Genomic DNA, 21,848 nt, shown 5'->3' on the forward strand with positions numbered 1-21,848 from the left:
TCATGTCGGTGATGCATGTATCTCTTGATTTGGGACGTCTATTTAATTCATGTATCTCTTATGTACATGAACTAAAAATTGAATGACCCAAAAAGAGAAAGTAGTGTTGAGGAAGGGTTGTCATGCGGTTCGAGGTGTTGTATTTTGGGAGGCATGTGGATCAGGTTGTGACATACTTTTGGATTATATTCACAATCCTGAATAACTGAATAATGGAGGATCAAGGTAAAAATCTTAATTATCTTAAACAAACACTCAAACTCAAAGTGACAAAAAGGAAGTCAAATGGCGTTGGGAGTAAAGATCCAAACGGGTGATTTCATGTGCTGAAGAGAGAATTGACGGATGTGTGTAGGTTAGACAGCAAGAGGCTAACGTTTATGCATACGTGACGAAAGTGTTAAGAATCGACATTGAGAAAGGGGCATTACTAATTATAACAAAAATGGATCACATGATACGAGATGTGAAGGTGTGCTCCAGGTGTGCAGTCGGGTGTGTCGCACTCAAGCACTCAAAATTTGCTTAAGACCGTCTAGCTCTAACACTAAGATAAAAAGATAAGAAATATGCAAAAGAGAGAATATTTTAGTTTATGTATATTTGTATATATAAAGAAGAGAACATAAGCCGGCTTTACATGACAAATATAGAAAGTAGGATGATATAAATATATTACAATGGAGATACATGCACAATCCTAAAAGATAAAATAAATATCACAATGCTATCTAACTAACAGCTTTTCCATTGTATAATACTTGGTCACCTAGCCACAACAACCGAAAGGGTTACTCCATTAATAGTTGAGGCTCCTTGAGTGAGCGTGACACGATCAAGTTTCTTCGCATCTCTCCCAACTGAGAATGCAGGCTGCGATGGTTGGCTGAGTGTTATAGTATCGCCTCCTAAATTGTGAACCACAAGTGACATAGTCGGTCAATCCGCCGGGTCTTCTTGAACGCACAATAGACCAACATGTACGCATTTCAGCACTTCAACTTCATCACATGACTCATTGATCAACTGATCGATAAGTTCCAACACTCGACCTTCGGACCACAACTTCCATGCCCGTCAAATAGCAAGAAAAATAAACAGGGGTAGCTGCACAAAAATCTTTGATTTCGCATTAAACTAGGATGGTGATTAGGAACATACAAAAGTGAGAAGGCTTTCACCCTCCTCTTGAAGATGAAAACCATTATTCTCGTGCCCGCTTACTATCTCTAGCAAGAGAACTCCAAAACTAAAAACATCTGATTTCACAGAAAAGAGTCCTTCCATCGCATATTCCGGTGTCATATATCCACTAACCAGAATTATGTGATGAAGAGCAATTAGTTGGAAGTAAGAAACAAAGAAAGTAATTTTCTATATGGAACTTCTGAAATATTATGTGCTCAATCTGGTGTTGTTGAGCTGATCATTAGAGTCCTTTGTTGGCCTAGTGATCATTCAAACATTTAAAGGACGTACAAAGATATTGAGGCACTTACTAGGTTCCAACAACCCTGTTTGTGTTTGCCTTGTCTTGATTTACACTGAAGATCCTTGCCATTCCGAAATCCGATATTCTTTGATTCATCTCACCATCTAGCAAAATATTGCTAGCTTTCAGATCTTGGTGGATAATTCTCAAGCGAGAATCCTCATGCAGATAGAGAAGTCCCCGAGCTATTCCACAGGTGATGTTCATGCGCAGCTTCCAATCTAGATATTGCCCTATATTCGAATCTGTCAAAGATGAGAGACTCAGATGGAACTCAACTTAAAAAAACTAAAATTAACTAGCTCAAAAATTCATTGCATCTGCTAATGTTCAAACCAAAAAGGAAGACATCCAGGCTTCTGTTGGGCAAGTATTCATTATATCAAGAGTTTTTTTTCTTCTTCCAAGCAGCATCCCAACAATCGGACGAGGTTCCTGTGTTGTAGTCTGGCAATCAAGATGACTTCGTTCTTCAACTCGATGAGTCCTTGGCCTGAGGTTCTCGAAAGCCTCTTAACTGCAATTTCTTTTCCATCTGCTAATGTGCCCTGAAATAGCGTAAAGTCAGTAGTGAGATCCCTATCTGAGAATTACTAATGCTAACCAAATCCGATTCAGTTCATGCTATGGATAATGACTGCCAGTTTGCTACCATTAGAAGATTTTTCCAATTTCCCCGAAAATGCGTGTTGAGTCACTAAATTGCTTACCTTGTACACAGGGCCAAACCCGCCTTCCCCAAGTTTACATTCACTGGAGAAGTTTCCTGTGGCCGTGCGTATGATGTCTAATTGCATTAGAGATAATCGTTGAGAAGCCACTGGCTTTTCTCCACGAGAGTTTTCCTTTGAAAACTCCTCCAATTTCTTGTCTCAGATGAAGTAACAGAACCTCTTGGCTGTTTTTCTTTTGTGAGAGTCCAAGAGTTTACTCTCGTAAGGTAAAGGTTAGAAGATGGTCATTCTAATGGCAAGCACGATGAATTCACTTATACCTTTCTTTAATCTCTTTGTCCTCTTTGAAAAAATACACGAACTCACGATAATTAATAGTAACCCCGATCCAGTTACTGAGCTAACTATTGCAATCCATGGATTTCGTTTGACCCCTGTCAAGAAAGAGAAATTCCTTGCATCTAAACAACCTCAAATCCGCAGACTTTTTATTTTCACCTAGTGTAAATAGTACCGAGAACTTGCTGAAAGCAGGAGAGAATGATCATAGTTTAGATAGTAAAAGCAAGTCAAGTGCAATGTGATACACAAAACAGCTTATATTGAGAATTAGAAACGACGGAATGGTACCATTATACGTTTACCATGACAAATTGAGTGCACATTTTGAGTATTACATAACTCATCCCTTTACTGCCGGACTCAGTGCGGGTTTTGTTAGTTGGTGCCTGATCAGAAAGATACATTTTGTATCGCAGATTACAACTTGGCTGAAAAATTCTCCCACCTCCCCTTTTATAATTAAGAACGGTAGGAAACTCTTTGATGGCATAAAGCAAGCAACTCTTACAATCTAACTTTGATATGTCGGGGGTGCACTGCACAAGCTCATGCAGGGTCACTGAACTTGAGACATTAAGGTTTATCGTCGCATATAAGCTTTCTGAGGAGATCGCCAAGTCCGTGACATTCCTCGCCAAATCCAACACTTCCACCTCAAAGTCCTCCTTATCGAAAGTTTGCTCCACAATCCAGTTGAAGGTAACTGAGACGTCCGCAGGTTTGACAATGAAAATAACTGATGTTGTCTCCATGCTAGAGAAGAATGATCTGTTAGAGTAGCGCACGAGACACTCGTCGTATCATATGATCGCCTCTTTCTGTCCTGTACATTTTTCTATGATGGTGCTGCAAGCTGCGTGGATGCAAGACCGACAGAGATTGGCAGCAACATCCGGCATAGTAAAGTTGCATTAGTAGTCACATAAATCTGAATAGTAATTTTTCGGTTGGCATTGAATCACCGTACTTTGTAGAGGATTTTGATTAAGTCCAATGTATCGGGTCCATTATGAATCCTACCTCTGAGTGAACCGATTCCAAAGATTGCAATGATTGATTTGGAAGGTCTTACTCGAAAGTTGAAATTTTTGGTATGTTTTCGCATGTGATTTACCTGCAGAGGAAGAGTCCATAAACTTTGTCGGGATCTTCACCTTCCGTCGTGTTGTAGAAACCGTAAATGGGTCCTTTGTTGTAAAGCCCCCTGGAGAGGAGGCGGCTGAGGTTGACTTGAAACTTGCTATGTGCAGCGTAGTTGCCCCTATCTCCGCACCGCTCTTGAAGGTATGTCTGTGCACTCACAGGAGTGCCTGGGATGAAGAGGATCAGGCATGAGATCCAGAAAGCGAAGGAGATATTTCTTGGTACATCGATAATCTTTTTTTCTTGAACTTGGAAAGAACACAAGTACAGTAAGAGTAATTCAAAGACCGCCATGAACTTTCTTTCAACTCAAGAGGAGTACGATAATAAGCAACTTCTGGAGGGCGAGGTAAAGAAATTGATCAAGAACCAAGTTTGTAGCTGCTCTCCCAGATGCCGGGGTTAGCAAAGGCGAATTAGTCCGATTTCCGTGTTCCCCTGTCAACAGGGACGATTTCCACGTTCCCACGCTCCTGGCTTGTACTCCCAACGATCGGGTGGAACCCAAAAGACCGAAAAAAGTTGTTAAACGGGGTCCGACAAAGAGACAATAGAGGCCAGCACTAAATATAAATAGATCATCCGAAGGTTTGGTCCCCACAATGGATACAAATCAACTAAGGGTCAAACCCAAAATATCCGACAAAGACTTGGCAATGGTTACGAGTCATCCTAAGCATGTTCCTCCTCCTCGTTCAAGGCCCGAGTGCGAATCGCCATACCTACACATTCTTTTGGGGTCATCCAGAAGCATAGGAATTTTTCCATGTGTGGGAGCGGAGGACTATTATACCTGATGAGATTTGTTTCGAAGGAATAAGGGTATATATGTTCTTGGTAGAAAAAATATATAGGATGCTCTAATGAAACTCCAGTGTTTGTTGACGATGACACGGGACTAAGAACTGTTGGAGAAATCCTCGTGAAGAGTTTTGAAGTTGACAAAACGTTTCCATCGTCTAGTCTGAAGGTCGCAGAGACTCTGTTGGTTAAAGTCTGAAGACTTCAGACAACTGCACTCAAGACTCAAAGTCTATCCTCATTGTGATCTCGATCCGTTGAAGAAAGGTTATCCCGAACTAGATGTTTTGTTCAGGATTTAACCTTATCATCCGGAGAAGATCTGTGGCTGGAGAAGACGTATCAGAATCCTTTGATTGATCAAGATTGATTCAATGACTGAAGATTCGATGATTGTCTAAATATTATTGGAAGGTTCTACTTATGGAAACCGAGATCCTGATTGTATGGGCGAACATGATTGATGGGCTATCAACACGTTCCTTTAATAGCTCGAACGATCTTCCTAATTGATTCCGTCCAACGGGTAGATTGGAGGAATTCTTTGGAAAGTGCCAACGGGTATGATGGCATAAAGGAGTATATAAGGAAGACGTTCTTAGTTGTTTAAAAAGAGTGCGCGATAGAAAAATTCCAAAGTCCAAGCTCCTATTTGTTTAGATAAATCCTTTGAGCGAATACTTGTATACAAAAGAGAGTCTATATTTGTGAGAGACCTTGAGGAGGTGTGGCAGTACATCTACACTGTGGAATCAAGGCAAAGCTGTGCTGTAACTACTCTTTTGATCATAGTGAAATCCAGCCGGTGGGTTGTCAGTGCGGAAGAGTGGACGTAGGCTTGGAATAAGCCCGAACCACTATAAATCCTGTGTTTGATTTTCTCTTCCTTACTCTCTCTACATCGATCGTATTTCAATCTGTTGCTTCCGTATATCGACAAATTGTTTGTGCGCCTATTCACCCCCCTCTAGGTGTTTATACTAGCAATATCAAGAACTCACCACGTTTTTGAAGGTCAGAAATGTTGATTTTTCGCTCTTCAAAATCTAACACTCCTTTTTTATGTGAACAGCTCTGGATATCTTTTCGAATTTCTTCTAAATGTGTTTTTCTATGCTTTGAGCAAGCAACCCAGTTTATGGGGTCTTGTAAGAGGTGTTAGAGAAAGAAATTGTGTTTCAAAAGATCGACGCAATATTCATCAAAGTTCATAATTTTTGTGCAAATTCAACGGGAGTATCACGAGTATCAATTTTCTTTTGTGCTTTCTTATATAATTACATCTTGAAAGACAATGATATGTTCTCTGTAATATATGTTGGCAAATGATAATAGAAAATATTTTTTTTCCTTATTGATTTGATAGATATGATTGGTCAGATTTAGTAACTTTTGCCTATATCCCGCTAGTAGACCTGATTCACGCATGGGGTTGGCTAAATTTTTTAAGCCTATTTAGCGAGCTTGGACAAGTCTGGTCAACGGGTGGGCTAGGTCTGGGCAAGGGCTTGAGGCTAGTCCTATTGCGCCCTTATTATTAAAAAAATTTACAAAAATATGTCTTAATACATACCTCACTTTTGACCCAACGGATAAACAATCTTTGCAAACCATTCATATAACCTCTAAGCAAAACTCCACCTTGAAAAGAGCAAATTACCCTCCATGCAAAATTCATTTTAGTATACTGCTTAGGTTTAAATGGTTTAGTTTTTAGTTGGTTTTGGCTAATTTGGGTGGGTGTGAGAAATTAGGATTTAGAGCGGGCATTTTACAAAGTAAAAGGAGACATATTGATAATTGATGTGAAGGGTGGTTTTCAAAGTAACACTTAGTATGTTTTTGTTTTTTTTCCAAAAGTAAAGATATATGAATGGTCATTCATGAATGCTAATATATGTTTTGGTGTTTTTCCTTTTATTAGTGATTTTACTATGATATATAGATTTTATAAACACTAGTAGCACAAATTAAGCCGAAAATTCCGATATAGGAGAGAAAAATAGTAGTAAACTCACAGATAAAATAATATAACACAAAACCCTATAATTAGATTTTATTTTAATTTTTTTCCCTAGCTAGAAATTTTAAAAATAAAAGAAGGAAGGTTTCTCCACTAGGCGAGCTTGGCCAGCTAATGTTTTTCCCTTGGGCGCCAACGAGCAGGTCTAGTGGACAAATACCGTTGCTGAGTCAATCCGCATGCATTACTTGATACTAAGGGTGGTTGGTTCCAAGGTGGGTAGTTTCAAGGTAACCTGAACGTATTTTGTTATAATCAGTTCTAAGTTTTTGGACCCTGTAACCCACCATGTTTGCTTGAAATCGGTTTTGGAACCTATCTTGTTTTTCTAGTCCAGTTCCAAAGTCTACTCGAGAACCTTTTTTTTTTTATGCCTTTTTTGGGTTCATTTTTTTGTAGCAAAATCATATGAGGTTATGAGTAACGAAATGATTCAATGTAAAAGATGAACAACAGAAATCGCTATCCACCATAAACAACAATCCATAATATGAATACGTAATCATGTACAATTACAATGACAAAAAGTTCAAACATGTAACATATAACGTAAATCATAAAATTCCATTCTCCAATCATCCATAAAACTTTACAAAATAGGAAAGATTGGTGAGGAGCTTTGAGGAAGGACAAAGGACGAAAAAGTGTTAAGGTTAGAATTTATGGGAAAAAGAAATTAGGATTTTGGCTTTTTAGCTTATAAAATTGGTTCAAAATAGGACGGTCTGATCTAGTTCCCGAGTGGGTTTTCACTCAGAACCTATTATTGGACCTATTACAACCAGTTCCAAAAATTTGGAACTTGTTCCTGAACCGGTTTGTGGACCTATTTTTCAGGCGGTCTGATCTGATTCCTGGGTAGAACTGGTTTGGTTGCACACCTCTACTTGATACTATTGTTTGGCATTACACATTGTTTTCTTTTTACTTAATTATATCAAATGAAAATAGGTCATTAATTAGGGAAGAGGAAAGATTGGTGAGGAGCTTTGAGGAAGGACAAATGACGAAAAAATGCTAAGGTTAGAATTTATGGGAAAAAGAAATTAGGATTTTGGCTTTTTAACTTATAAAATCGGTTCCAAAATAGGATAGTCTAATCTAGTTCCCGAGTGGGTTTTCACTCGGAACCTATTACTAGACCTATTACAACCGGCCCAAAAAATTTGGAACCTATTCCTGAACCGATTCGTGGACCTATTTTTCAGGCAGTCCGATTCGATTCCCAGGTAGAACTAGTTTGGTTGCACACCCCTACTTGATACTATTGCTTGGCATTACGCATTGTTTTCTTTTTACTTAATTATATCAAATGAAAATAGGTCATTAATTATGAATTTTGTGAACAAAATTATCCAAAATATCCTAAACCTATTGTGATTTTGCCAATTCAATTTAAAACCTTCTAATTGTGCCAATTAAGTTATAAACGTTTTCATTTTTTGTCGATTGAACCCATCTCGGGCAATTTTGGCCAGAAATGAATGACGTAGATGCCAAACATCTTACATGGCATGGCTGATGCTAATGTAGACATTTCTTTTTAATGATATTTTAACATCTTATTAAATTTCTAATAATGTTTTCTTTTTATATTTTATTTACCGTTTTTTGGATTCGGGCTAGAGAGGGTGTATGGCCCTTGCCAGCTAGTGGGCAAGGGTTAAGAGTTCGGCAATGGTCGCATTGCCCATGCCAAATCTAGGCAAGGCAAGGCAAGGGCATGGTGACCCTTGTTGGCATTGGCCCCAAGGGAAGGCCACGACGCCCTCTCCCCTTTTGGGGCAACGCCGTGATACCCTTGCCAACTTGGGTCCAAGAAAAGAAAAGAAAAGGAAGGGAAGGATTAAAAAATAATAATGATAAAATAAAAAGTTATTAAATATTATTTAAAATGTTCAAGTGACTCATAAGACATCCGGCATTCATGTTAGTGATTTTCTATCAAACTTAGCTGGATAGACTCAATTGACAAAAGGTAAAAATATCTATGATTGAATTAACAAAAGTTCAATAGGTGTAAGACTTTTTGAATGATTTTCTAAACTATTAGATGAAGACGTCATCTAATGTATGAATAATCTAAAACTCCTCCACATGCATAGGCGGAACATTGGCAAGTAAAAGAGGTACATGGGGGTTTAGAGAGATTTGAATTCAGGTCTTTCTACTCATGCGTTATGTAGTATTTAATTCTAATATTCATCACAAATTAGATTTCAATGAATATACTAAAGGTAAATTATCAAATTTATATATGCTTATATTTTAATTTATCAATGGGATAAAATTGATATATATATATATATATATATATATATATCTCAAGTAAGTATATGTATAATTATGATAGAACAAAAGTGATAAATTGGATAGAAATGCCAACTATCGGGCATTTTAACCTTACAATTACTAATCGATGATTGTGGAAATCAAGGATTTAGAAAGGATTTAGAAATGGCAGTCACAATGGTAAAGAGATCACACACTGTAATTATCATTCTACCTACCATCGTATAAAACAGAAATGAATTGGAGGAGGATTGATGATACTTAGTCATCTAGGTGAAACATTTGCAATTGTTAGTTCATTAACAGTGGAAGCTTTGTGAATCGGGCCGATGGAATCAAGTGTTTTCACATATCTCCCAACCGAGAATGTAGACTACGATGGTCGGGTAAGTGCGATAGTATCGTCTCCTAGCGAGTTTTGGACACCTGGAGTGCCATAACTTGGCACGAGAGGACACTTAAGTGCCATAACTTCAAAAATGTACACTTAAATGCCAATTTTGAAAAGTTAAATGGAACACTTAGGTACCACTCCGATGAAAATCCGGCAAAATGGCTGATTTTGGCAATTTTCCGGCAAGTTTGGTCCAAAATGGCGTCGTTTTGCATGTTGACGTGGCAGAAGAAAATGCAAAAACAATCTTTGTTTCATGTCGATGTGTAAATAATAATATAAAAATTAATTAAATTAAATTTAAACTTAATTTTATTTAAAATATTCTAAAAATTAAAAACTAAAAATTAAAAATTAAAAAAGGGAGGCCGAAGGTGGCGGCCGAGGTTGAGCCTTCGCCGCCGCCGCCTCCTCGCCGTAGCCGGGAAGAGCCGGCGATAAAGGGGGAAGGTCGGCCGGGGTCGCCGCCCTAGTCGACCGGTGGCAGGCCATGAGCCCTCGCTAGATTGCAGCGAGGGCCGTGAGAATGGCCGCAGATCCGGACGAGGGCTTGCGGGCCCTCGCCGCCGGTCGGGGGCGTCGTCGGCCCCTAGCTAGGGCTCGATGACCCCGAGTTGACCTTCCCCTTCGTCGCCGACCCTTCCCGACGCCAGCCGGGAGGCGGCGAGGGTCGCGGCCCTCGCCACGATCCGACAAGGGCTCGCAACCCTCGCCGTCGTCGGCCGAGGACCCTCTCCCCTCCGTCGCCGGCCCTTCCCGGCGACGGTGGGGAGGTGGCGATGGTGAGGGCTCGGCCTTCACCGCCCCCTTCGGCCTCCCCTTTTTTTTTTTTTAGTTTTTTAATTTTTAGAATATTTTAAATAAAATTAAAATTAAATTAAATTAAATTAATTTTTATATTATTATTTACACATCAAACACTAAACTGCGTCATTTTTGCATTTTCTTGCCACGTCAGCGTGCAAAACAATGTTGTTTTGGACCAAACTCGCCGGAAAATTGCCATGTCAACCATTTGGCCGGATTTTCGCCGAAGTGGCACCTAAGTGTTCTATTTAACTTTGAAATTGGCACTTAAGTGTACCTTTTCGAAGATATGTCATTTAAGTGTCCTTCCGTGCCAAGTTATGACACTTGAGTTGTTTTTCTGCCGTCTCTTAGCATATGAACCACAAATGACACGGTCAGTCAGTCTGCCGGATCTTCTGCAATGCATAATAGACCAATGTGTATGCATTTTAGCAATTGAAGTCCATCACATAACTCTTTAATTGATAGATCAGTAAGTTCCAACCCTCAATCTTTAGATCACAACTTCCATGCCTGTCATTTTGTAAGAAAAATAAGGAAGGATGCTGCACAAAATTCTTGGATTACATATAAAAATGGGATGTGAGTAGGAACATACAAAATTTTTGGTGTGTGGTGGCGCTTGTTCTTGTTTTTCATTCTTTTCATATATATTTATAACTTACTCCATGTCATCATACTGGCCACAAAAAAATCCATATCATGGATATATTAGACCACATTGCTAGTACGCACGGTCCAGCAACACCTAGTAAGCACGGTCCTGAACTGGAACTAAAAATAAGGTCTAAGCATGCTTAAAAGTACCTAAAAACTATTGACATGTGAGCCTCTATTTACAAACAAGTAAATTAGCATTAAATTAAGCCAAATTCGTCAGGAATCATGTTCAATGAAGTATGTCCAAAAATGCCAAGCAATGTCTGGCAGATGTAAAGCAAATTGTACATTGACAGTGATTTGTAAACATGCTTTGAACCCTAAAAAAGAAATTAGACACTACCCATAATCTTGAGCATGTAATAGAATAGTCAAACTAAGCCTATTTCATTCAAATTCACCTCTAATTCATAACGTCCCGCATTCTCTTCTCTTTCCTTCAGCACCTCACGATCTCAAAGTAACGCGCATGAGCATCATTTGACATGCACAACCACATATGAACAGGATTCGATACATTCAAAACACTCGTGAACAGCATTCGACATACATCACCTATATATCCAATCCGTTTGCATATTAACGAACTACGTACAGGAAATGCAGCAAGACGCAACCGACATCAATTGGACATCAAAACGTTTATAAACAGAATGCAATAGGAACTAACTATCCACGATTGAGTTAGGCATCCTGTCGAACAGGTTGTGAGCATGTGGTGTGAAGCATCCAATAAACAGAATAGCTAACAATTCAAAACAAAATATGACCTAGCAAAGGATGGTGGTCCGAGTGTGTTCTGGGATGGTGTAAAACCAGAGCTTCAGGAAATTGTGTTCTCCATTCAACATTTCCCAAGCCCCCCCCCAATAAATAAGTATTTAGTCACCGAAATGCTTACCTTGTATACAGGACCAAACCCGCCTTCCCCAAGCTTACATTCGTCAGAGAAGTTCCTGGTGGCTGCGCGTATAACGTCTAATCATATCAGAGTGAATTCTCGAGGATCCACTGGCTTTTCTCCTCGATAGTTTTCCTCTTAAAACTCTACTCCAATTTCTAGTCTCAGATGCAGTAACTGAACCTCTAGGCTGTTTTCCTTCTCTGACAGTATAAGAGGTTACTCTCATAAGGTAAAGTTTAGAAGATGGTCCTCTAATGGCAAGCAAGATGAATTCATATATACCTTTCTTCAATCTCTTTGTCCTGTTTAAAACAATGCATGAACCTATGATGGATAAGAGCAAACACGATCCAATGACTGAGCTAACTATTGCAATCCATGGAGCTTTTGTTTGTTTCACCCCTATCAAGACAAAGTGATTCCTTGAATTTAGTCTGCAGATTTTTCTCACTAGGCATAAATAGTAACAGGAACTCAGAGAAAGCTAGAGAGAATTATCAAAGTTTAGATCGTAAAAGCTAGTGAAGTACATTATGATACACAAAACAGCTTATAATGAGTACCTTTATATGCTTACCATGAAAATTGAATGCACGTTTTGAGCATTATACAATTTTTATACCTCTAGTACCGGAATCGATGCTGGTTTTGTTAGTTGGAGAATGTGCTGTTGCTTGTCATCTAATTTCCTCATAAAGAGGATACAGTTCGAACTGCACCCGACAACTCAGCAGAAGAACTCTCGCACCTTGCTTTCCATCGCTAATGAAGGTAGGAAAATGAGCGATTGCAGCAGCCATGCAACTGTTCACAAATTGACTCTGATAAGTCAAGGGTGCACTGCGCAAGTGTATACAAGCTCGCTGAACTTGAAACACTAACATTGATGGTTGCGAATAAGCTTTCTGAGGAGATTGCCGAGTCCATCACTTTCCTGAAAGTTTCCCCTACAACCGAGAGGAACTGGTTGGGACCTGATACTTTCATAAGGTTGTACATTGAAAAAGCCGGCATTGACTCCATGATAGAGAAGAATGATCTGTTAGAGCAGCGCACTAGACACTCATCGTATCCTATGGTCACCCCTTTCTCTTCTGGACATCATTCTAAGATGTTGCCGGTAGCTGTTTTGATGCAAGACTGACAGAGATTGGCGGCAACATAGCCTCTAAAAAGGGATAGGAAAGTTGCATTAGTAGTCACTTAAGTTTGGATAGTATTAGCCAAATTGTTGGCATTGGATCACCATACTTTTAGAGGATCTCAATTAAGACCAACACATGAGGTTCATTATAAATCCCAGTACTAAGTGAGCCGATTCCAAAGATTATAAGGATTGAATTGAAATGTATTACTAAAAAGTAGAAACTTTGGATGTCTTTTCCATGTGATTCACTTGCAGAGGAAGAGACCATAAACTGTCTAAATGTTCTTCTTCTGTCATGTTGTAGAAACAGTTAACACTTCCTTCATTGTGAAGCTCTACCTGTTGAGGAGGCTGTAGAGGTTGTTTTGGAACTTGCTAAAAGCAGTGTAATTGCCCTTACTAGAGCTCGCCTCTTGAAGATAAATCTGGGATGAAGAGGATCAGGCCTGAAATCAAGAAAGCGAATGCAATATATCTTGGTGCATCGGTAATCATCTTGATTCGTTAATTTGGAAAGAACGCACGTACAATAAGAGTAGTTCATGATAAGATTGATAATATTATTTAATATTATCGGAAGATTAGATTTGAGTATGATTTGATTTTGCTATCGGGAAGATTAGATTAGAGTGGTAGATATGATATGATTCGATTCGATTATTCCAATTGCAAAGAAATTGATCCAGTCAATCTGTTAGATTAGATATTATCCAGTCAATAACTGTTAGATTAGATATTTGAATTATAGAATAGGAAATCTAGTTGTCTTCTTAGTTGTCTTCTTAATATAAATAGCTTTATGTATTGTAGAATGATAGAATGTATTATGGCTTTCAGTGAATAACATTTTTCTCTTGGGAAATTTATCTTTGAATCGTTGTTTTCTTGAATCCTCTTATTTTCTTCATGGTATCAGAGCCATATACTGAGAGCCAGTTTTATTATATTTGTCTTCATCTTTTTCTTGAGTTCATCTATTCTTCATCTACACAATCATGGCCGAAAACCCAAAATCGAGATACCCATACCCGATACACGTAAATCTCTCAAACTTTGTGACTATCAAACTTTCTGAAGGAAATTTCCTTCTATGGCGACGCAATTTCTTCGCTTCATTAGAAGCCGGGATCTATTGGGTTTCATCAATGGTCAAATTCAACCTCCACCATTGAGAATCTTACGCACGGAAGGGGAAAATTTTGAAGATGTCCTTAATCCAGAGTATCAGCAATGGTATCGTACGGACCAACTTGTGTCATCGTGGATTACTAGATCCGTGTCCGAGGATGTCTTTGGGACTCATAATCGGTATTGAATCGGCTTTTGAGGTATGGAATACATTATGTAATCGTTTTACTCGAGATCTGTGGCCAAAGAATTTGAATTAAGGGGTAAGCTTCAATCTTGTCAAAGCGTAATAGGCCCTTAACCGAGTATTTACGTGAGTTCAAATTGATTTGTGACCAGTTAAACGCGATCGGAAAACCGGTCGATGAAATCACAAAGGTTTTCGGTGTTTTAGAGGGTCTCGGAAGTGACTATGAGACGTTTAAGACAACTATGTATTGTCTCAAACCCGAGCCGAGCTACGAAGACGTTATTGCTCAGCTCGAGAGATATGAAGCGCGACATCAAAATTATTTGTCGAATCAAATAAACCTTAATTTGGCACTTACTGGTGAAAAGATTGATCAGTCCAAACTAAGTAGTGAGGCTGATTTGGGTTCATTTAATTCAACATTTGCTTTTGCTGGCCAAAGAAATTTTAACAGGGTTTTGAAGGAAAGAATGGCAGGTTTAACAATAGAGGAAGAGGCTATGGTTTTCGTGGAAGGAGGTTCGAAATTATCCGGGAATAACTTTTGGTGATTCATCTGGTGGTTATCAATCTGGTGGAAATTACAGACCAAATTCACCTTATCAGAATCAAGGCTTTCGACCTTATACAAACACTCCAACTAAGGTTGCTGATTCAAAGGAGTATCTGCCTGTGGGTGATAATTCTGCTTCGAACAAACAGTTTTATGTGAATAATACGAAGCTTCAATGTCAGATATGCAAGAGGCCAGGACATGACGCTCTACGTTGCTGGTATCGCTTTGATAATTCTTATCAAAGTGAGTTGATACCAAATGCTTTAGCTGCTTTTCACTTGGAGGATGATCAAGGAGGAGATTGGTTCCCGGATTGGGCAACAAACCATATCACATCATCGACTGTAATCTCAATTCTTTCTCTCCTTACTATGGTTCGACAAGGTAATGGTAGGGAATGGAGTTTGTTTGCCCATTACCCATATTGGCTCAACATCATTATCTACCGAACTACATTCATTTCCTTTAAATGAGGTTTTGTGGTCCCGAGATTAAGAAAACTTAATTTCGGTGTCTAAGTTAACTGATGATTATCCCTGCTCACTAATCTTTGATAAACTTGGTGTATCTATTAAGGACCATCTGACGGATTCAATAATCAATCTGGGAAAGAAATGCGGGGGCCTTTACAAGGTAAATCAGGCACAAACACAGGTGTGGTACTCTCAAAGACAGCAGATCGCCAGTAGTGAAGTCTGGCACCTTCAGCTTGGGCACTCAAACTTTCAAATAATAAAGTTTCTGGAGAGCAACAATCAGATCAAATCTATGAAGGTGACAAAGAGAATATGTGAAAGTTGTCAGGTTGGAAAAAGTAGCAAGTTGCCTTTCAATATCTCAGAGTCTCTAGCTAGTAAACCACTTGAAAAAATCTATTGTGATGTGTGGGGCCGCCCCAAGAGAATCTTTTCAGCAGTTTAAATTCTATGTAGTCTTCATAGACAGTTTTCACGATTCTCATGGGTGTATCCAATGAAGAGAAAGTCTGAGTTCTTTTCCATCTTTATCATGTTCCAAAATCTTGTTGAGAACCAATTTGAAAGTCGAATTAAATCTTTCCAATGTGATGGCGGAGGTGAATTTAATAGCAGCCAGTTTATTAATCATTTGAATGAGAAAGGAATTAAAATGTTGGTCTCCTGCCCATATACGCCGGAACAGAATGGAAATGCCGAAAGGAAGCATCGGCACATCGTTGAGTTAGGTCTTTCTATGCTCTATCATGCACGAGTACCGTTGATTTATTGGGTTGATGCATTTCTGACTGCCACATTTCTCATCAATCTGCTGCCATCACCAGTGTTAGGAATGAGTAGTCTGTTTGGTAAGCTCTTTGGTAAAAAGCCTAACTATGGGTTTCTTCGAGTCTTTGGGTGTGAGTGCTATCCACACCTTAGACCGTATGGTGCAACAAAGTTTGATCCACGCTCATTGCCCTGTGTTTTTCTTGGGTATAGTCAAAGACATAAAGGTTATCGATGTCTTTATCCGCCAACAGGAAGGGTATATGTAAGTCGTCACGTGATATTTGATGAGACGAGATTCCCATTTTCGATAAATTGGGGACTGTTTTTCGGGGCATTCACGGCTGTATCGACTTGGTTATAGGGGATTAAATTCTTTACTAGACAACTGAACAACAATGAGTGAAGGGAAAATATCACAACATCCGAGCATCGGATTTCTATTTGATGATAACAGCTCGGACAACAAAATTATGAGCCACCTAATGAGACAAACGTGCAGCAACCACGGTTGGGTTCACAAGAACCATGTATAGATCGTGAAACACATGAAGAAGCAATAGTCTCTGTCTCAAGTGATTTACCGAGTTCCATCTACTCAACAAAGAATCTACTCACTCGATGCAAACAAGGTTGAAATCAGGAATAAGGAAGCCCAATCCGAAGTATGTTCTCTCCATAGCCCGTGAGATTCCAAAGGAGCTGAAAACAGTTAAAGGAGCACTAAGTCATCCGGGTTGGAGGAAAGCTATGATAGATGAATTGGAGGCTCTCAAATTAAATCAAACATGGGAGCTAGTACCAAGATCTTCAGATATGAATATCGTCGGATGTAAGTGGGTGTTCAAAGCCAAATTGGATGCAGAAGGAAACCTTGATAAACTGAAAGCACGATTAGTGGCGAAGGGGTACCATCAAGAGGAAGGTGTTGATTTCGCCAAAACTTTCAGTCCTGTGGTTAAACAGGCAACCATGAGAATTGTTCTCTCCGTGGCAATTGTTAAAGGATGGTTTATCCATCAGCTAGATGTGAAGAACGCGTTTCTTCACGGGTCATTAAATGAGACAGTGTTTATGGAACAACCACTAGGCTTTGTGAGTTCTACGATGCCTAACTCGCTTGTTTACTCAAGAAGGCATTATACGGCTTAAAACAAGCTCCGCGAGCTTGGTTTGAAAAATTCAACAATTTTTTGTTGGAATGGGGATTTCATTGCAGCTCTACCGATCCGTCGTTATTTGTTCTTCACACGGGTCAGCACACCGGTATTATTATTATACGTTGATGATATTGTTTTGATCGCAGTTCATCATCTCTACTTGGGAATTAATAGAAGCTTTAAGCAGAAATTTTTCTATGAAAGATCTCGGACGACTTCACTATTTTCTCGGTATTGAAGCCAAGTTTACTGGTCCGAATCTATTTTTAACCCAATCTAATTATGCTGGTGATTTGTTGCGAAGGCGGAAATGCAAGATAGTAAGTTCGATTGAGACCCCATTGCCTATCAAAACTCATCCAACGGTACAAGACATGGAACCTTTTCATGATCCTCACTCTTTTCGAAGTCTTGTGGGTGGATTACAATATCTCACAATTACAAGGCCGGACATCTCTTATTCAAGTGAATCATATCTATCGAAAATGCATTCTCCTACAAATGGTGATTTCAAAACCGTTAAAACGGGTGTTGCGATATGTAAAAAGGAACTCAACAATCGGGGCTTTATCTTCACTCTAAAAGCGCACTAAATTTATATGGGTATGTAGACTCTGATTGGGCCGGCTGTTCTGAGACTCGGAGGTCAACAACCGGGTTTTGCACTTTTTTGGGATCAAATATCATTTCATGGTCCGCAAAAAGGCAAGCGACAGTGTCAAGATCATCAACGGAGGCTGAATATAGGGCCTTGGCTTCTCGCACGCGGATATTACATGGGTCTCTTTTGTATTGAGAGATTTGGGTATTCCGCTCAAGGGCCGACTTTGCTTTATAGTGATAATCACTCAGCCATTTCATTGACAAATCCAGGTCCTTCATGCAAGGACAAAGCATGTGGAGATTGATTTTCATTTCGTTCGAGAGAGAGTCGCTCTCAAGTTACTTGAAGTCCGCTATGTTCCTGCTACTCATCAACTTGCCGACATATTTACAAAAGCTTTACCGCGCTTTGATCATTGCAGTTACGATACAAAGCGGGACTAGGTTTTCCACCTAATCCTAGTTTGAGGGAGGTCGATAAGATTGATAATATTATTTAATATTATCGGAAGATTAGATTTGAGTATGATTTGATTTTGCTATCGGGAAGATTAGATTAGAGTGGTAGATATGATATGATTCGATTCCGATTATTCCAATTGCAAAGAAATTGATCCAAATAACTGTTAGATTAGATATTATCCAGTCAATGTTAGATTAGATATTTGAATTATAGAATAGGAAATCTAGTTGTCTTCTTAGTTGTCTTCTTAATATAAATAGCTTTATGTATTGTAGAATGATAGAATGTATTATGGCTTTCAGTGAATAACATTTTTCTCTTGGGAAATTTATCTTTGAATCGTTGTTTTCTTGAATCCTCTTATTTTCTTCAGTTCAAAGAGAAGTAAGATGATGAGCAACTTTCGAGGGCAAGATACACAAACTTGTTTGATATCAGTAATGTCCAGGTCTTGCATTTGTCTGATTTGACCAAGAACAAGTTTTGCAGCTGCCCCACCTGATGCCGGCTTCAGAAATGACAGATTGATCAAATATTCAAATGCTGTAATCACTAGAGACTACCCAACTGGCTTCATTTTCCCAGAAGAAATGAGGATGAACATTCCTGGCTTGCGCTACCTAACAAAAAAGCGGTTGACTGGAAGGCTGACAAGGACTAGGCGGTGGTTATAAGTCCAATTATGAGTTAGGGTTGCTCAAGTCATACGTGTGTTCATCTCTCGTGTTCAAGATCATAATTTGAATCATCATTCTTGCGTATTCTCTTGGAGTCATCCAGGAGCATAGGAATGCACATCTCCCATAAATTATTCGGTATATGTGGGATGGGTAGCTGCCACACCCAATGCGATTCTCTTCAGAGTCACAAGGGTGCGGATGCTTTGTTAAATAAAGAGCCAAAAGGAAACTCGAATACATGTTGATGAAGATGATGGACTAAGGAGATTGATCCGACAAGACTTAGCTGCTTATTACGTTCTTGAAGCTCAGAGATATCGATTCTTGCTCTTTGAAAGTGAACAGTCGAGAGCACTCTATGCCTTTTTGATTTTTTTCCAAATGTGTGTTCTCTGCTTCGAAAGTCATGAAGCTCCGTAACTTTTGCGGAGGTTCATTGAGTATATTACAGGTCTGCCATTCTTCTTTTGTACTTGCCGATATAAGCACGGCCTGGAAGACGATGTGATATCCTCTTTATTATATGTTGGCAAATGATAGTAAAAAACCATTCTCTTCCATATTGATTTCATGGATGGTGAAAGCCAGAAAGAGAATATATAAAGTAGGATGCTGACTAACTTGACCCTGATATGGTTGGTCAGAAGTAGGGCCGGTAAAAATGGTTCGTGTACCTATGTTATAACTAGGGGTGAGCGTGGGCCCTGGATAGAACCGGGAATCGAAGAACCGAACTGGTCAGTTCTGAGTTCTAAAGGGACCGGTTCCGGTTCCGGTTTCTGGTTCCTTTTTTTTTTTCTGGGAACCGGTGGTTTTGGTTCCTTAAAGCCCCAAATCAGAAAAGTACTTCACATTCACACGACATTCTCTCTTCTTCCGTTCTCTACCTCTGCTCAACGCCTTCGCCACTTGCCCTCAACGCCACCGCCGACCTCTGCTTGATGCCACCGCCGCTCATCCTCGACGCCACCACTGACCTCTGCTCGGCAAGCCATCGCTGACCTCTGGTCGACACCACCGCTGCTCGCCCTCGACGCCACCACTGACTTCTGCTCGGCGAGCCATTGTTGACCTCTGCTCGACGCCACCGCCGCTCGCCCTAGCCACCCCCGACGTCGCTAGCCCAGTCGCCGCTGACGTTGCTCGCCCAACCTCCCCTAAAGCCAGTCGGCCAGTTGCCCTTGACGCTGCTCGTAGCTCGCCTTTTGAGCCGGTAATCTTTGCTGCCCCCTCTCTATGTTGTTATTGTTCATTTTCTTGGGGGGGAATTCATGTTTGCAAGAATACTACTTTTGTTTAGCTCTATTTCAAAGTGTTTTTGTTTTCAAGGTAGCAAGTTATGACCACTGTTTTTCCCCCTTTCTATGGAAGCGTGGGATATTGTCAGGTATAATGGGCACCAAGTGCTTGATTTTATTTCCCTTCCGCGAGCCTCTTTATGCTCCAATATTTTCTTGTGCCCTCGGCTTGCTTTATGGATATCATTTATTATTTTCAGTACATGTAAGATCTTAACAAACTCAGTGCTGGTATAATGCTCATGAAATTCGTAAAGCAAAATTAAGTTCCAGCGTGAATATTTGATTGTTGGTTTTGGGTTTGCTTTGGCGGTAGTGTTGATGGGGATGCTGGATTTGGTTATGAGGGGATGAAAAACTATGGGTAAAATTTTCTTAGAAAAAATGGGAGAATTGAGAACGCAGATTTCAAGAAGCTGGGGTCTGTTTCTCTTGTTGCATATTAATACGAACTGGAAGATCCAATTTTCAAGTCCATGTGATTGATAGTGGAGTAGTACAGTTAAGGCTTTGAAGGATCCATTTCAGTTTGACCTTTTTATTGAACATTGTAAGTCACTCATGGATGAAACTGGAGTAGTCTAATCCAGATAAGTTGTTAAAGCTGAGGACTGTAGGTTCTAACTTGATTTTGTGCTCGCAATTGATGCTGTGATGACTGCATGTCATGTTTTGTTTGAGTTGTTGCTTTACTCCCATGGGATCCTTGTATGAAAATAAGCAATCTTATTTTTTCCCGAAGATTTCTATTCGTCTACACAAGTCGGTTGCATAATCGTTGGTATACTTGTGACAAATTTATCCCAAACTATTTTTTTGACTACCAAAAACTCTAAACTGGTATACCTTTGACAAATTTACCACAAACCTGTACACTTGTGTGAAATTTACCCTTTGTTAGTTTTCGTTAAATTTTACTGTCAAATTATTAAGTTAAATAGCACATTACAGTTGACTGGTATACCAATTTGCGATTTTAAGATCCGTTTATCATAATTTACAATTTTTGTGATTTTTTTGTGGTATTAATTCAATTTAACGGAGTGTATATTTGTCACAAATTTACCAGTTTGAGGTTTTTCTTTGTCAAATAAATTAGTTTTGATAAATTTGTCATAAATGTACTCAATTTAGAGTTTCTTATAGTCGATGGGTAAATTTGTCATAGATGTACTAGTTTGAGATTTTTCATGGTCAAAAAAATAATTTTGGGTAAATTTGTCATTGATGTACCAATTTGAGGTTTTTCAAGTATTAACCCTTTTTCTTTTTGATATTTTTTACCAAAAAGAAAAAGATGCTATTTCATTAGATGGTGCGAAATCTAGTGGCAATTTCTAATCCCGTGTTTTTTCAACATACGAGAGGCTAAGTTAAATGTCAAGATCCGCATCGGCTTGTTTAACGAGCAAGATATAATACTTTTGTCATTTTGTGTCATAGACTCGAATAAGATTCATTTATTAGAGAAATGATGAAACTGCTCAGCAACTTCGTGGCTGGTTGATTTTACCTTCTTTTCGTATCTTTAAATTATGCTCTCATTATTTTTCTCTTATTGATAAAAGCTTGGGGAAAAATCCTGCCCTGCCAAGGAAGACTTCATTATTGTCCATTTGCGGTATGTATGCTCTCATTGCCGTGAAGTTATACCATCTACAGGACGACGCAGTCAATGCAAAAATTTTCAGCTATGCAAGAGGTAATATCTAAATAAGATTTTCCCGTTGTATCATTCTGTTCCTGGACATTCCTTTGCATGAAATGTAGCAGACTTATTTGTCATCAGCGGAGTTCAGAGAGAAATTTGGATGACAAAGGATGTTTTCTATAAGTTGCCCAAA

At 39.3% G+C, this 21,848-nt stretch overlaps 1 protein-coding gene and 1 pseudogene across 1 annotated transcript; one reads left to right on the forward strand and one right to left on the reverse strand.

Moving 5' to 3' along the window:
- Nucleotides 1-765: 765 nt before the first annotated feature.
- On the reverse strand, nucleotides 766-4,419 carry LOC104446761 (annotated as a pseudogene).
- Nucleotides 4,420-16,421: 12,002 nt separating this feature from the next.
- On the forward strand, nucleotides 16,422-16,952 carry LOC120293828 (uncharacterized mitochondrial protein AtMg00820-like). Its single transcript, XM_039313597.1, has one exon. It carries the CDS (start codon nucleotides 16,422-16,424, stop codon nucleotides 16,950-16,952), a length of 531 nt encoding a protein of 176 aa, XP_039169531.1.
- Nucleotides 16,953-21,848: the final 4,896 nt, after the last annotated feature.

This window comes from Eucalyptus grandis, chromosome 5 (genome assembly GCF_016545825.1).
Source record: "Eucalyptus grandis isolate ANBG69807.140 chromosome 5, ASM1654582v1, whole genome shotgun sequence".
Taxonomy (NCBI): Eukaryota; Viridiplantae; Streptophyta; class Magnoliopsida; order Myrtales; family Myrtaceae; genus Eucalyptus; species Eucalyptus grandis.

Bases quoted from the DNA above. Each gene is read 5' to 3' on its own strand.
- LOC120293828 (XM_039313597.1), top strand. From the start codon at position 16,422: ATGCAAACAAGGTTGAAATCAGGAATAAGGAAGCCCAATCCGAAGTAT.